The sequence below is a fragment of the Coregonus clupeaformis genome, chromosome 33 (genome assembly GCF_020615455.1).
Source record: "Coregonus clupeaformis isolate EN_2021a chromosome 33, ASM2061545v1, whole genome shotgun sequence".
Lineage (NCBI taxonomy): Eukaryota > Metazoa > Chordata > Actinopteri > Salmoniformes > Salmonidae > Coregonus > Coregonus clupeaformis.
This window is the reverse complement of record NC_059224.1, coordinates 28,753,226-28,770,420: the sequence shown is the minus strand read 5'-3', so window position 1 is coordinate 28,770,420 and position 17,195 is coordinate 28,753,226. Positions and strand designations below refer to the sequence as shown.

Genomic DNA, 17,195 nt, shown 5'->3' with positions numbered 1-17,195 from the left:
CCAGGACAAAGTGAGGATCCACCCAACTATCCACTGAATGGCTTTTTATACACTATCAGACCAGTATCATTATACAGTGCCTTGCAAAAGTATTCATCCCCCTTGGCGTTTTTCCTATTTTGTTGCATTACAACCTGTCATTTAAATGGATTTTTATTTGGATTTCATGTAATGGACATACACAAAATAGTCCAAATTGGTGAAGTGAAATGAAAAAAATAACTTGTTTAAAAAAATTCAAAACAATTAATAACGGAAAGGTGGTGCGTGCATATGTATTCACCCCCTTTGCTATGAAGCCCCTAAATAAGATCTGGTGCAACCAATTACCTTCAGAAGTCACATAATTAGTTAAATAAAGTCCACCTGTGTCCAATCTAAGTGTCAGTATATATACACCTGTTCTGAAAGGCCCCAGAGTCTGCAACACCACTAAGCAAGAGGCACCACCAAGCAAGCGGCACCATGAAGACCAAGGAGCTCTCCAAACAGGTCAGGGACAAAGTTGTGGAGAAGTACAGATCAGGGTTGAGTTATAAAAAAATATCAGAAACTTTGAACATCCCACGGAGCACCATTAAATCCATTATTAAAAAATTGAAAGAATATGGCACCACAACAAACCTGCCAAGGGAGGGCCGCCCACCAAAACTCACGGACCAGGTAAGGAGGGCATTCATCAGAGAGGCAACAAAGAGACCAAAGATAACCCTGAAGGAGCTGCAAAGCTCCACAGCGGAGATTGGAGTATCTGTCCATAGGACCACTTTAAGCCGTACACTCCACAGAGCTGGGCTTTACGGAAGAGTGGCCAGAAAAAAGACATGTTTGGTGTTCGCCAAAAGCCATGTGGGGGACTCCCCAAACATATGGAAGAAGATACTCTGGTCAGATGAGACTAAAATTGAGCTTTTTGGCCATCAAGGAAAACGCTATGTCTGGCGCAAACCCAACCCCTCTCATCACTCCGAGAACACCATCCCCACAGTGAAGCATGGTGGTGGCAGCATCATGCTGTGGGGATGTTTTTCATCGACAGGGACTGGGAAACTGGTCAGAATTGAAGGAATGATGGATGGCGCTAAATACAGGGAAATTCTTGAGGGAAACCTGTTTCAGTCTTCCAGAGATTTGAGACTGGGACGGAGGTTCACCTTCCAGCAGGACAATGACCTTAAGCATACTGCTAAAGCAACACTTGAGTGGTTTAAGGGCAAACCTTTAAATGTCTTGGAATGGCCTAGTCAAAGCCCAGACCTCAATCCAATTGAGAATCTGTGGTATGACTTAAAGATTGCTGTACACCAGCGGAACCCATCCAACTTGAAGGAGCTGGAGCAGTTTTGCCTTGAAGAATGGGCAAAAATCCCAGTGGCTAGATGTGCCAAGCTTATAGAGACATATCCCAAGAGACTTGCAGCTGTAATTGCTGCAAAAGGTGGCTCTACAAAATATTGACTTTGGGGGGGTGAATAGTTATGCAGCTCAAGTTTTCTTGTCTTATTTCTTGATTGTTTCACACACAAAAATATTTTGCATCTTCAAAGTGGTAGGCATATTGTGTAAATCAAATGATTAAAAAAAAATCTAAATAGGAAAAATGCCAAGGGGGATGAATACTTTCACAAGCCACTGTACCTTATTAACATATTTATTTGGGTCTGGATAAGTAATACTATTAAACTTGTAAATCATTATATTATAGGTTAAATTTGTTTGTGTTGCCTCTGAGTTGAGTTTGTAATCAGTGTAATTTATGTTGTCTAATTATAGCTTACCAAGCACAAAAAAGTGAATTACACATTAACTACAGTTGCAAATGCTTCCATGTTTCCATACAGAGTTATGCATTTATCAAACAAGAACAGCTGCAAGTTCTTGCTGAAAAGCTCGACCCTAGTAGGCCTAAAGAGGTAAAAGGATTTCAATATGATTTCTATCCTGTATAATTTGCTAGGTTATTACTAGAGTGGCAGAGATTTAATTGATTGGAGCCAATGTTGTGTGGTCCCTGAGAGTGAAAGTGATGTGTTGTGCAGGTGCGCTGGGAGGCCCTGCAGGCTCTGTGTTGTGCCCCGCCCTCGGATGTGCTAAGCTGTGAGAGTTGGAGTGGCCTTCGCAGGAACCTCTCTGCTGCCCTGGCTGACCCCGACCCTGACCTCAGTGTAAGTCACTGAAAAATGCTCACACACTTGTTGACTCCTATGAGTGGAGATAACATGTTCTCAGAGAAATGCCTGTCTTATGTCATTTTGAAAGTCATATTAAAGAGCCAACAAAGGAGAATGAATACTGTCATCCTTGTTTTGCTTATACAACAAAATGTTAAAGGTAAAGAGCTGGACTGCTGAGTTGGGCAACGGATGATTTCTAGTATATTAACTCAAAGTAAAGTAGGCCATCTTCACACATAGTTACACATTGTCAGTATTGCTTGTAGGCATACTTAGAGAAGACATTTGAAACCTCCGATGAATACAAGGACCTTAAATAGAAAAGGATGCTCTGATATGGGAATTCACCCCCTAGGGAACTTGTGTACTCTGTTTTGTAAACAATTTGAGTTGTTTTCGGTCTGATGAACATTTGTCACAGTGAAATTGCAACAATTCACATCTGCATGAGTCCTATTTCCTATGTCTGTTTCTCTCCTCAGATTTCTATGTCTTATTTTGTTTACTCTCTACTCAGGATAAGGTCCTGCGCTTTTTTGCAAAAACATTATCCTGTTCTCCACTGAATGTAACAAGAGAGATCTACACCAGTTTAGGTAATGCATTTCTTTTTCCCATCTATGTTTCTCAAATGTATTGTTTCTTTTTTATTCAAAGTCTGATGTGGATAATGAATATTTTGCCTTCTGACGAATAGCCAAAAGTCTGGAGTCTGACTTCCTGTACCATAAACTGAGCCTCCCGACTGGATCAGCTGGGATTGATGTAAATAGACAGGACATTACCCGTCTCCTAAAACAAGTATGCACCCTCTCTAATGGGATACTTTCATGGCAATTATACCTACAGTGGGGGAAAAAAAGTATTTAGTCAGCCACCAATTGTGCAAGTTCTCCCACTTAAAAAGATGAGAGGGCCTGTAATTTTCATCATAGGTACACGTCAGCTATGACAGACAAAATGAGAAGAAAAAAAATCCAGAAAATCACATTGTAGAATTTTTAATGAATTTATTTGCAAATTATGGTGGAAAATAAGTATTTGGTCAATAACAAAAGTTTCTCAATACTTTGTTATATACCCTTTGTTGGCAATGACACAGGTCAAACGTTTTCTGTAAGTCTTCACAAGGTTTTCACACACTGTTTTATTTTGGCCCATTCCTCCATGCAGATCTCCTCTAGAGCAGTGATGTTTTGGGGCTGTCGCTGGGCAACACGGACTTTCAACTCCCTCCAAAGATTTTCTATGGGGTTGAGATCTGGAGACTGGCTAGGCCACTCCAGGACCTTGAAATGCTTCTTACGAAGCCACTCCTTTGTTGCCTGGGCTGTGTGTTTGGGATCATTGTCATGCTGAAAGACCCAGCCACATTTCATCTTCAATGCCCTTGCTGATGGAAGGAGGTTTTCACTCAAAATCTCACGATACATGGCCCCATTCATTCTTTCCTTTACACGGATCAGTCGTCCTGGTCCCTTTGCAGAAAAACAGCCCCAAAGCATGATGTTTCCACCCCCATGCTTCACAGTAGGTATGGTGTTCTTTGGATGCAACTCAGCATTCTTTGTCCTCCAAACACGACGAGTTGAGTTTTTACCAAAAAGTTATATTTTGGTTTCATCTGACAATATGACAATCTCCTAATCCTCTTCAGGATCATCCAAATGCACTCTAGCAAACTTCAGACGGGCCTGGACATGTACTGGCTTAAGCAGGGGGACACGTCTGGCACTGCAGGATTTGAGTCCCTGGCGGCGTAGTGTGTTACTGATGGTAGACTTTGTTACTTTGGTCCCAGCTCTCTGCAGGTCATTCACTAGGTCCCCCCGTGTGGTTCTGGGATTTTTGCTCACCGTTCTTGTGATCATTTTTACCCCACGGGGTGAGATCTTGCGTGGAGCCCCAGATCGAGGGAGATTATCAGTGGTCTTGTATGTCTTCCATTTCCTAATAATTGCTCCCACAATTGATTTCTTCAAACCAAGCTGCTTACCTATTGCAGATTCAGTCTTCCCAGCCTGGTGCAGGTCTACAATTTTGTTTCTGGTGTCCTTTGACAGCTCTTTGGTCTTGGCCATAGTGGAGTTTGGAGTGTGACTGTTTGAGGTTGTGGACAGGTGTCTTTTATACTGATAACAAGTTCAAACAGGTGCCATTAATACAGGTAACGAGTAGAGGACAGAGGAGCCTCTTAAAGAAGAAGTTACAGGTCTGTGAGAGCCAGAAATCTTGCTTGTTTGTAGGTGACCAAATACTTATTTTGCACCATAATTTGCAAATAAATTCATTAAAAATCCTACAATGTGATTTTCTGGATTTTCTTTTCTTAATTTGTCCGTCATAGTTGACGTGTACCTATGATGAAAATTACAGGCCTCTCTCATCTTTTTAAGTGGGAGAACTTGCACAATTGGTGGCTGACTAAATACTTTTTTTCCCCACTGTATATGAATATGATGTCGTTTTTATTGTGGTCCTCTGTAGCTCAGCTGGTAGAGCACGGCGCTTGTAACGCCAAGGTAGTGGGTTCGATACCCGGGACCACCCATACACAAAAAAAAAAAGTATGCACGCATGACCAAGTCCCTTTGGATAAAAGCGTCTGCTAAATGGCATGTTATTATTACTAATTTTTTAATTTTTCTCCAGATGCGATTAATGAATGATTTTCAGAAGGAGGTAACAACCTTTTGGATTCGGCACCCAGAGAAGTGAGATGTTTGTTCTATTTTATTCAGTGATCAGCGCTTCCAAATTAATAGTTTAGTCTAGAATTTGATTTTGTATCTTCTTTGTGTCACTAGGTACATGGAGGAGATAATAGAGAGTACTTTCTCCCTCCTGTCCTTACAACCTGAACACGGGTTAGGGACACAAGGGTCAGAGAAAGCCTTCGAACCCATGCACCTCATTGCCTTACTGGATATCAAAGCCACCTGGTTTAAGAAGTGGATGGTGAGCACAATATTAACCTTCTATGAACACCACAAAAAAACAACCCCCCCCCCATAAGTACAGTGAGGGAAAAAAGTGTTTGATCCCCTGCTGATTTTGTACGTTTGCCCACTGACAAAGAAATGATCAGTCTATAATTTTAATGGTAGGTTTATTTGAACAGTGAGAGACAGAATAACAACAAAAAAATCCAGAAAAACACATGTCAAAAATGTTATAAATTGATTTGCATTTTAATGAGGGAAATAAGTATTTGACCCCCTCTCAATCAGAAAGATTTCTGGCTCCCAGGTGTCTTTTATACAGGTAACGAGCTGAGATTAGGAGCACACTCTTAAAGGGAGTGCTCCTAATCTCAGCTTGTTACCTGTATAAAAGACACCTGTCCACAGAAACAATCAATCAATCAGATTCCAAACTCTCCACCATGGCCAAGACCAAAGAGCACTCCAAGGATGTCAGGGACAAGATTGTAGACCTACACAAGGCTGGAATGGGCTACAAGACCATCGCCAAGCAGCTTGGTGAGAAGGTGACAACAGTTGGTGCGATTATTCGCAAATGGAAGAAAAACAAAAGAACTGTCAAACTCTCTCGGCCTGGGGCTCCATGCAAGATCTCACCTCGTGGAGTTGCAATGATCATGAGAACGGTGAGGAATCAGCCCAGAACTACACGAGAGGATATTGTCAATGATCTCAAGGCAGATGGGACCATAGTCACCAAGAAAACAATTGGTAACACACTACGCCGTGAAGGACTGAAATCCTGCAGCGCCCGCAAGGTCCCCCTGCTCAAGAAAGCACATATACAGGCCCGTCTGAAGTTTGCCAATGAACATCTGAATGATTCAGAGGAGAACTGGGTGAAAGTGTTGTGGTCAGATGAGACCAAAATCGAGCTCTTTGGCATCAACTCAACTCGCCGTGTTTGGAGGAGGAGGAATGCTGCCTATGACCCCAAGAACACCATCCCCACCGTCAAACATGGAGGTGGAAACATTATGCTTTGGGGGTGTTTTTCTGCTAAGGGGACAGGACAACTTCACCGCATCAAAGGGACGATGGCCATGTACCGTCAAATCTTGGGTGAGAACCTCCTTCCCTCAGCCAGGGCATTGAAAATGGGTCGTGGATGGGTATTCCAGCATGACAATGACCCAAAACACACTGCCAAGGCAACAAAGGAGTGTCTCAAGAAGAAGCACATTAAGGTCCTGGAGTGGCCTAGCCAGTCTCCAGACCTTAATCCCATAGAAAATCTGTGGAGGGAGCTGAAGGTTCGAGTTGCCAAACGTCAGCCTCGAAACCTTAATGACTTGGAGAAGATCTGCAAAGAGGAGTGGGAAAAAATCCCTCCTGAGATGTGTGCAAACCTGGTGGCCAACTACAAGAAACGTCTGACCTCTGTGATTGCCAACAAGGGTTTTGCCACCAAGTACTAAGTCATATTTTGCAGAGGGGACAAATACTTATTTCCCTCATTAAAAATGCAAATCAATTTATAACATTTTTGACGTGTTTTTCTGGATTTTTTTGTTGTTATTCTGTCTCTCACTGTTCAAATAAACCTACCATTAAAAGTATAGACTGATCATGTCTTTGTCAGTGGGCAAACGTACAAAATCAGCAGGGTATCAAATACTTTTTTCCCTCACCGTAGTAAATAAATAAATAAAATAAATTGGTCATTTAGCAGACGCTCTTATCCAGAGCGACTTACAGTCAAACCAATTGTCAGTGCTGAGTTGATGATGTCATTCCTGTCTCTTCCAGCATGGTTACTACAGCAGGACTGTGGTCTTTAGGCTTCTGGAGAGGAAGTACAAGTCTCTGGTGAGTGAGTGATGACTAATCTTTATGGTTCTGTTCTGTGACAGTGAGGGTGGTGGTGGCGAGATTGATGACGAGCTGATGATTGTCTCTGATTGTCCTCCTTCGTGATGAAACATTTGTTTCCAGTTTTATTAAGATTAAAGTCTTGATTGCCTTTATAGCTATTAAAATTTTCCAATACAGTACATTTAATTATTGTCTTGCAGTATGAACTTGATGGATGTTGAAGACATTAAACTTGCTATATATCTAGTTCTATTCTATTCTGAGGTAGAGTACTGGAAAATGTATTACCCTCAAACAAATTATTTCCTTTACAGGTCTTCAGTTGTATTTTTTCAGTGTTTTCTACATTCCTTTGATGATTGTAATGAGTGCTGTTCTATCCCAGATTGTGGCAGCTCTTCAGCAGTGTATTCATTATTATGAGTCCTGTGACCCAGTCAGAGATGAGACGGCTGAGGTCATCCGCTCTATGGAGCACCAGCACATTGGTAAGTTAAACTTTAATCTACACTGGTATTTCTCCATTCTATTCAAATTATATTGTAACCAAGATCTACTGTAGCAGAACACCAATAATCAACATGTAGACCTATTTTGTATCTAGTTGTTGGAGGAGAACATTTCTAATTATTACACATTACATTTTAATTAGTAGAGGCTAATAGCTTTTTCTGTGGCTTTTCACCTGCTGTATATCCCTTGAGAACTCAATGCAGGTGCCAGGCCCTCCTTCCCAGCTCTCCTCCACCTCTCCCTATTCACCTGGTTCACACACCTCCTTATCGCACTGAGTGTGGGGTGTTTAGATGCTGAATAAGTAAAGTCTTGTTGAGGCGGCCCATATCTGCAGTTATCAGGCAGCCGGTGGTTTGTTTTCCTGTCTGTGGTCTTACAGTCTGTCCTCCTCCTCTCCAGGCCCGATGGCTCTGCTGCTATCTATCGCCAGGGTGTTCCCATGCACTGAAAGAGATGACCACTGTGTATACTGTATAGTCTGGGGAGGGGCAGAGGAGCTGCATAGTGAAATACTGTTAGAGATTGTGGGGATGGAGGGAATCACTGACTGGTCAAGCTCAGGGAGTAGAATAGCAAAATGTCTGTAATATCAGCCAGAGTATATTCAAGTCTGGTCTTTGGAGTCTTGAGAAGCCAGATTGTCTACGACCATCTAATATGTATAAATCATTTGGTCCATGATACAAATAATTACTTATGTGGACTAGAGCTCACCATGATTGTGCTAAACAACTCATTATAAGCTATATAGGAGGTAATTAAGTAAGGGAGACTCTGGGTTATGGAAGTGCAAAACAATTTTGGGGGTTAGGACAGAACATATTACTTTTCCTAAGCCTGTGTTCAAATTCAGACTAGCTTCTCTCTCTTCTCTCCTGATGCTATATCCACTGAGACTGATGAATGGCCCACTAGTTCACTCCCATATGCTGTTTTCCACAGCCTCATGTATAGTATGGAAGGCCTATACTAAAAAAGATGCCTAATGCCTCTCTCTGCCTTTTATAGTTCTTTTTTTTTATTTTCTATTTTTTTCACCTATATTTAACCAGGTAAGCCAGTTGAGAACAAGTTCTCATTTACAACTGCGACCTGGCCAAGATAAAACAGAGGTTTTATTTCTTCCTTGCCTGTCTCCTGAGCCTGTCTCCTGCCTCTCTCTGCCTTTTATAGTTCTTTTTTTTATTTTCTATTTTTTTCACCTTTATTTAACCAGGTAAGCCAGTTGAGAACAAGTTCTCATTTACAACTGCGACCTGGCCAAGATAAAACAGAGGTTTTATTTCTTCCTTGCCTGTCTCCTGAGCCCATGGTTGTGCTATCGTCAGAGAAGAGGGAGTATTTCTCTGGAACGTGCCTCGTGTTATCTTCTGTGGGGCACTCTGTAGAGTGAGGCTGCGTTCTTGACCTTGCATTGGATTAACACAGATAAACTGACCCCGTTGTCAGTGATTGCACAAAAGGCTTTTTTGTCCCTTGTTTGAACCTGTATTATCAGCACTGCCCGTAGTGTTTTATTGTTTCAGCATATGCTAAAAGATAGGTTTGTAAAGAAATTGTTTTTAGTTTCTTATGAAATTACATCAGCATGCTATTTGTTACACATGTCGTTAATGGAGTTTCACCTGAATAAATGTTAAATGTGTTTAGACTGTTGAAGCATAATCTTGTTTCTGTCCAGGCACTGCTCAAAGGACTCTCTACACAGCCAAGGAGCTGGAATATACTTATTTCGTTCACTCATTATGTGTGCTTGGAAGGCTTCTCATGTACACTAATGGGAGAAAGCTCTTTCCCATCACAGTGTGGAAACGCAAAGGTATGAACAGAAATAAATACTTTTTAACTGTTGTCTTATCATTTTAGATAGCATAAATGGGGAAAAACATAGTTTGACAGTTATTTCACAGAAGTTACGTAGACCCCATCCTGGAGGAACAGCTGTTGCAAACCATTACTCTAGGTTGCCACCCTAACTGTCTGATACATTTGTAATTTTCTTACAGATCCAGTCAGTCTGACAGACTTGGTTGTCATTCTGATTAGCATCATGTACCAACACCCCAAGCCTCCTCACAGTGACTCATCACATGCAGGTGTGGTTCACATTGCCTCTCCCATCCCTTGACTCACTATAAAGCCTTCTTTTACACATGCTGTCTACCCTTTCATTAAGATGATGAATTAACTATGCAAGAAGGTACAACAACAGATGAGTCGTTCCACGAAATGAGTACCTTTTGTGTCCCTTTTGATATTTTAAGTAGAAATATTTCATTCTAAAAGCAAGTTATATTAATTGAAGTGCCCTTTAATATAGACCACATGGAGAATTCAATACATCAGATTTTTATAATGACTAAAGACTTGCTAAAGTGCCAAAATTCAGCATTTAGATATGTCCCTCGGTGCACCCTCTGTGACTTCTAGGAAGATTTTCACGATCATTGTAAAGCCCTAGTTCTTTTGTTGCTTTGACAAAGTCATTTCTGAATATTATTATTTATTTCATGTGATTAGAAACATTGACTATCTAATAGCGAAACCATAGTGTAAAAGCAGGTAAGCTGGTTGTACGATTTTTGGCCATGTTTTTTGTGGTTGAAAAGTGAGAGGGTCGAACATAACATGTCAACCCTGCTACCCATAGATAGACAAGCTAGAAATGTTTTAACAATTAAAACTTTTTTGTGAAGCTTTCTTTCAATTGCCCCTCCATGTTGCGCACAACAAACTTTGATTTCCTCTGTCATAAGGGGATTTATGGCTGTTTTAAGATGAAATCGTCAACCCTGTTATTTTATTTGGCACTTTATAGGCACTTAATATAGTCATTTCTTTATTTAACCTCTTGAGATGGGAAAACATGTTTTTTTATTAAGTTCTTTATGACAGAATGTAAAAATTACGTGAAATCAAAACTCAAAGGCACCCAATTGGTGGAACAACTCAAATACTTTAGTATGTGGCTTAGTTTTTATGACAGCCCTTTATCTTGGTCCTCTGTAGCTCAATTGGTAGAGTATGGCGCTTGTAACGCCAGGGTAGTGGGTTCGATCCCCGGGACCACCCATACGTAAAAATTTATGCACACATGACTGTAAGTCGCTTTGGATAAAAGCGTCTGCTAAATGGCATATTATTATTATTATTGTTATTATCTTGATATGTGTGTTCTAGAGTCCACCCACTTTGTGTCTGTGTCAGACCTTTTGTCGAGAGAACACTGTGATACTCACTGAGACGAGACATAACATCACTGAGACTCAACTTGTGTTACACTGTGTGTACAAAACATTAAGGACTACAGCTTTTTCTATGACATAGACTGACCAGGTGAATCCAGGTGGAAGTTATGATCCCTTATTGATGTCACTTGTTAAATCCACTTCAATTACTGTAGATGAAGGGGAGGAGACAGGTATAGAATCATTTTTAAGCCTTGAGACAATTGAGACATGGATTGTGTATGAGTGCCATTCAGAGGGTGAATGTGCAAGACAAAATAGTTAAGTGCCTTTGAATGAGGTATGGTAGTAGGTGCCAGGCGCAACTCAATATTAGGAAATTGTCCTTAATGTTTTGTACACTCGGTGTACATTATATGTTGGTGACACCAACAACCATTTAATTGCCCCTTCACTTTCATGACCAACACTACAATACCTTTACTCCAGTCAAATTATCAATAGTAATGTACCTTCCCTGTCTAACAGCATATCCTTTGCCAATACTTCACAGCTACAGCTTAAAATAAACATATATTTCATGGTCTTTGTTCAAATAGTCCCCTGTAGCTCAGTTGGTAGAGCATGGCGCTTGCAACGTCAGGATTGTGGGTTCGTTTCCCACGGGGTCCAGTATGAAAAATGTATGCACTCACTAACTGTAAGTCGCTCTGGATAAGAGCGTCTGCTAAATGACTAAAATGTAAATAATGCTAAATGATACTTAGGGATTTACACTGCAGTATCGTAAAGTCTTAAAACTGACCTGACCTGTGTGGGTGTGTTTGTGTGTGTGGGTGGGTGTACGTGCATGTCTGCGTGTGTGTCTTTGCAATTGTGATTCTAGACTCTCTCTCTCCCACGACTCTTGTAATGGAGGTGCTGAGTACCCTGGGTGACCGCACAGAGTGTGCAGCGGAGTGCCTTTACCAAACCCCTGTCATAGAGACACTGCTGGCACCCATCATCACCCTGCTCAAAGGAAAACAGGTCAGCATAAAGCAGGTCAGCATAAAACAGGTCAGCATAAAGCAGGTCAGCATACAGCAGGTCAGCATAAAGCAGGTCAGCATAAAACAGATCAGCATAAAGCAGGTCAGCATAAAACAGGTCAATATAAAGCAGGTCAGCATAAAGCAGGTCAGAATAAAGTGTCTGTTGCATTTTAGGTTACTTGGTACAATATCACTAAATAACTACACTAGAATAATACAATCGCTCAGCTCTCATGGTTATAAACATGTATTTATTCAATATATGTAATGCAGTGTAAGCTGAGGTAAATCCAAGTGTTTATTTGGACAATTTATATACAAGATTTCAGTTCAGTTCTACAGTGGGGAAAAAAAGTATTTAGTCAGCCACCAATTGTGCAAGTTCTCCCACTTAAAAAGATGAGAGAGGCCTGTAATTTTCATCATAGGTACACATCAACTATGACAGACAAAATGAAGAAAAAAAATCCAGAAAATCACATAACCCTAACCCTTTTTAATGAATTTATTTGCAAATTATGGTGGAAAATAAGTATTTGGTCAATAACAAAAGTTTCTCAATACTTTGTTATATACCCTATGTTGGCAATGACACAGGTCAAACGTTTTCTGTAAGTCTTCACAAGGTTTTCACACACTGTTGCTGGTATTTTGGCCCATTCCTCCATGCAGATCTCCTCTAGAGCAGTGATGTTTTGGGGCTGTCGCTGGGCAACACGGACTTTCAACTCCCTCCAAAGATTTTCTATGGGGTTGAGATCTGGAGACTGGCTAGGCCACTCCAGGACCTTGAAATGCTTCTTACGAAGCCACTCCTTCGTTGCCTGGGCGGTGTGTTTGGCATCATTGTCATGCTGAAAGACCCAGCCACATTTCATCTTCAATGCCCTTGCTGATGGAAGGAGGTTTTCACTCAAAATCTCATGATACATGGCCCCATTCATTCTTTCCTTTACACGGATCAGTCGTCCTGGTCCCTTTGCAGAAAAACAGCCCCAAAGCATGATGTTTCCACCCCCATGCTTCACAGTAGGTATGGTGTTCTTTGGATGCAACTCAGCATTCTTTGTCCTCCAAACACGACGAGTTGAGTTTTTACCAAAAAGTTATATTTTGGTTTCATCTGACCATATGACATTCTCCCAATCCTCTTCTGGATCATCCAAATGCACTCTAGCAAACTTCAGACGGGCCTGGACATGTACTGGCTTAAGCAGGGGGACACGTCTGGCACTGCAGGATTTGAGTCCCTGGCGGCGTAGTGTGTTACTGATGGTAGGCTTTGTTACTTTGGTCCCAGCTCTCTGCAGGTCATTCGCTAGGTCCCCCCGTGTGGTTCTGGGATTTTTGCTCACCGTTCTTGTGATCATTTTGACCCCACAGGGTGAGATCTTGCGTGGAGCCCCAGATCAAGGGAGATTACCAAGCTGCTTACCTATTGCAGATTCAGTCTTCCCAGCCTGGTGCAGGTCTACAATTTTGTTTCTGGTGTCTTTTGACAGCTCTTTGGTCTTGGCCATAGTGGAGTTTGGAGTGTGACTGTTTTGAGGTTGTGGACAGGTGTCTTTTATACTGATAACAAATTCAAACAGGTGCCAATAATACAGGTAACGAGTGGAGGACAGAGGAGCCTCTTAAAGAAGAAGTTACAGGTCTGTGAGTGCCAGAAATCTTGCTTGTTTGTAGGTGACCAAATACTTATTTTCCACCATAATTTGCAAATAAATTCATTAAAAATCCTACAATGTGATTTTCTGGATTTTGTTTTCTCAATTTGTCTGTCATAGTTGACGTGTACCTATGATGAAAATTACAGGCCTCTCTCATCTTTTTAAGTGGGAGAACTTGCACAATTGGTGGCTGACTAAATACTTTTTTCCCCCACTGTATATACAAATGAATGAACCAACATCACCAGCATGATGATGTTTATTATTATTGTAGAAATCTGTTGATGGTATGTGAAGTTAGTTACATTTGTACTGTATGTGTTGTCTGTGTTATTTTGTATTCATTCCACAATTTGCCCAAAGCCATTTCAATTAAGTGTTTTGTGTCACAGGCTAATTTAAACTCCCCAGAAACTACATTGATTCATATAGCAGACACTCTCGCAAGAATTGCCACCACTGAGCGAGGATTATCACTTTTCTTATATGAAAGAAATCTAGTTTCTGGCGAGGGTGAAGGGTAAGTAAAAACTGATTTTATACACAGGGTACTTATTCATTGTTTATTATTATGAATATTGCACTTTCAGCATCTTAAATATACTAAGAAAGTATGACGTTTGTTCTCATGTGTACTTACAGAGCACAACAATTTATGTTGGATTGTTAATCCTTGAACATCAAACATTTGAATGGTATACCAGTATGAGTGACGGCTCATGTAATCAATCAGGCTATTCTATTTGTGTTCTAGTATTTCAGCTGCCCATGTAATCGTTCAGTTCACCCAGAGGCTCCTGGCTAAAGAGCTACCATTGTTACAGAATGCAGAGACATCCCATGGCGTGAGCGGGGCCTTCATCTTCGTGTGTCGGCAGATGTACAACACATGTGAAGGACTGCAGGTGCTCAGGCCCTATGGCCTGCATGAGTGCATCGCTGCAGCCTGGAAAAAGGTATGTTTTTACTCTACCGAAAAGGAAGCAATTTTCCATCATACTAATCAAATCTAGGTTTATTGGTCGCATACACAGTTTAGCAGATGTTATAGCGGGTGCAGCAAAATGCTTATGTTACTAGCTCCTAACAATGCAGTAAAATGTCAAACAGGTACACAAATAATCAATTTCAAAAAACTGAAAGAACAACAAGAAATCAAGAAATGACGGAACGAATCCAGTTAACAACCCAAATAACACTGTAACAGTAATCCAAATGCAATCTATACGTATCTAAACAGAATTAATTTACACAAGATATACTAGGAATTATACAGTGAGCTCCAAAAGTATTGGGACAGTGACAATTTTGTTGTTGTTTTGGCTCTGTACTCCAGCACTTTGGATTTCAAATGATACAATGACTATGAGGTTAAAGTGAAGACTGTCAGCTTTATTTACAGCACTCTTTGTACATAGTCCCCCTGTTTTAGGGGACCAAAAGTATTGGGACAAATGTACTTACACTGAGACATAACATCACTGAGACTCAACTTGTGTTGAGCCATTATACACTGAGTGTACAAAACATTAAGGATACCTGCTCTTTCCATAACAGACTGACCAGGTGAATTCAGGTGAAAGCTATGATCCCTTATTGATGTCACCTGTTAAATCCACTTCAATCAATTATTTTTAAGCCTTGAGACAATTGAGACATGGATTGTGTATGTGACATGGAAGTGCCTTAGAATGGGGTATGGTAGTAGGTGCCTGGTGCACCGGTTTGAGTGTGTCAAGAACTGCAACGCTGCTGGGTTTTTCATGCTCAACAGTATCCCGTGTGTGTCAAGAATGGTCCACCACCCAAAGGACATCCAGCCAACTTGATACAACTGTGGGAAGCGTTGGAGTCAACATGGGCCAGCATCCCTGTGGAACGCTTTCAATGCCTTGTAGAGTCCATGCCCCGCCGAATTGAGGCTTTTCTGAGGGCAAAAGGGGGTGCAACTCAATATTATGAAGTTGTTCCTAATTTTTTGTACACTCAGTGTATACTGTATATATATATATATGAAAGTATTCAGACCACTTTACTTTACAGCCTTATACTAAAATGAATTAAATACATAAAAAATCGTCATCAATCTATACGCAATACCTCATAATGACAAATCAAAACCAGTTTTTTTTTGCAATTTTTGAAAATGTAATACAAATAAAAAACAGATACCTTATTTACATAATTATTCAAACCCTTTGCTATGAGACTAAGAATTGAGCTCAGGTGCATCCTGTTTCCATTGATCATCCTTGAGATGTTTCTACAACTTGATTGGAGTCCACCTGTGGTAAATTCAATTGATTAGACATGATTTGGAAAGGCACACACCTGTCTATATAAGGTCCCACAGTTTTCAGAGCAAAAACCAAGCCATGAGGTCGAAGGAATTGTCCATAGAGCTCCGAGACAGGATTGTGTCGAGGCACAGATCTGGGGAAGGGTACCATGACAGCCTGCTTGGAGTTTGTCAAAAGGCACCTAAAGACTCTCAGACCATGAGAATCAAGATACTCTGGTCCGATGTAACCATGATTGAACTCTTTTTCCTGAATGCCAAGTGTCACGTCTGGAGGAAACCTGGCACCATCCCTACCGTGAAGCATGGTGGTGGCAGCATCATGCTGTGGGGATGTTTTTCAGTAGCAGGGACTGGGAGACTAGTCAGTATCGAGGGAAAGATGAACGGAGCAAAGTACAGAAAGATCCTTGATGAACACCTGGTCCAGAGAGCTCAGGACCTCAGACTGGGGCGAAGGTTCACCTTCCAACAGGACAACGACCCTAAGCACACAGCCAAGACAACGCAGGAGTGGCTTCGGGACAAGTCTCTGAATGTCCTTGAGGGCCCAGCCAGAGTCTGTACTTGAACCGGATCGAACATCTCTGGAGAAACCTGAAAATAGATGTGCAGCGACGCTCCCCATCCAACCTGACAGAGCTTGAGAGGATCTGCAGAGAAGAATGGGAGAAACTCCCCAAGTACAGGTGTGCCAAGCTTGTAGCATCACACCCAAGAAGACTCAAGGCTGTAATTGCTGCCAAAGGTGCTTCAACAAAGTACTGAGTAAAGGGTCTGAATACTTATGTAAATGTGATATTTCAAATTTTTTCTTTGTCATGGGGTATTGTGTGAAGATTTAATGAGGGAAAAAAACGATGTAATCAATTTTAGAATAAGGCTGTAACATAACCAAATGTGGAAAAAGTCAAGGGGTCTGAATACTTTCCGAATGCACTGTGTGTGTGTGTATACAGTGGGGGAAAAAAGTATTTAGTCAGCCACCAATTGTGCAAGTTCTCCCACTTAAAAAGATGAGAGAGGCCTGTAATTTTCATCATAGGTACACGTCAACTATGACAGACAAATTGAGGAAAAAAAATCCAGAAAATCACATTGTAGGATTTTGAATGAACTTATTTGCAAATTATGGTGGAAAATAAGTATTTGGTCAATAACAAAAGTTTCTTAATACTTTGTTATATACCCTTTGTTGGCAATGACACAGGTCAAACGTTTTCTGTAAGTCTTCACAAGGTTTTCACACACTGTTGCAAAAATCCAGAAAATCACATTGTATGATTTTTAAGTAATTCATTTGCATTTTATTGCATGACATAACTATTTGATCACCTACCAACCAGTAAGAATTCCGGCTCTCACAGACCTGTTTTTCTTTAAGAAGCCCTCCTGTTCTCCACTCATTACCTGTATTAACTGCACCTGTTTGAACTCTTTACCTGTATAAAAGACACCTGTCCACACACTCAATCAAACAGACTCCAACCTCTCCACAATGGCCAAGACCAGAAA

The 17,195-nt window shown here is 41.0% G+C and overlaps 1 protein-coding gene across 5 annotated transcripts in view; it reads left to right on the top strand.

The window, feature by feature from the left end:
- Positions 1-17,195, top strand: part of tbc1d32 (TBC1 domain family, member 32) — a 57,598-nt gene that overhangs the window by 1,466 nt on the left and 38,937 nt on the right. For 3 of the 5 annotated variants that reach the window (XR_005996718.1, XM_041860639.2, XM_041860640.1), the window contains exons 5-17: positions 1,842-1,913; positions 2,040-2,165; positions 2,692-2,770; positions 2,872-2,975; positions 4,827-4,888; positions 4,982-5,132; positions 6,908-6,967; positions 7,359-7,461; positions 9,171-9,308; positions 9,496-9,585; positions 11,564-11,721; positions 13,774-13,901; positions 14,136-14,337. Coding sequence is in view for 4 of the 5 variants with exons in the window: in XM_041860639.2 (XP_041716573.1) it covers positions 1,842-1,913; positions 2,040-2,165; positions 2,692-2,770; positions 2,872-2,975; positions 4,827-4,888; positions 4,982-5,132; positions 6,908-6,967; positions 7,359-7,461; positions 9,171-9,308; positions 9,496-9,585; positions 11,564-11,721; positions 13,774-13,901; positions 14,136-14,337 (1,473 nt within the window). In the remaining variant the exon portion in view is untranslated. The remainder of the gene's footprint in view (positions 1-1,841; positions 1,914-2,039; positions 2,166-2,691; positions 2,771-2,871; positions 2,976-4,826; positions 4,889-4,981; positions 5,133-6,907; positions 6,968-7,358; positions 7,462-9,170; positions 9,309-9,495; positions 9,586-11,563; positions 11,722-13,773; positions 13,902-14,135; positions 14,338-17,195) is intronic. The other 2 variants (XM_041860642.2, XM_041860641.1) reach the window with 1 other exon arrangement.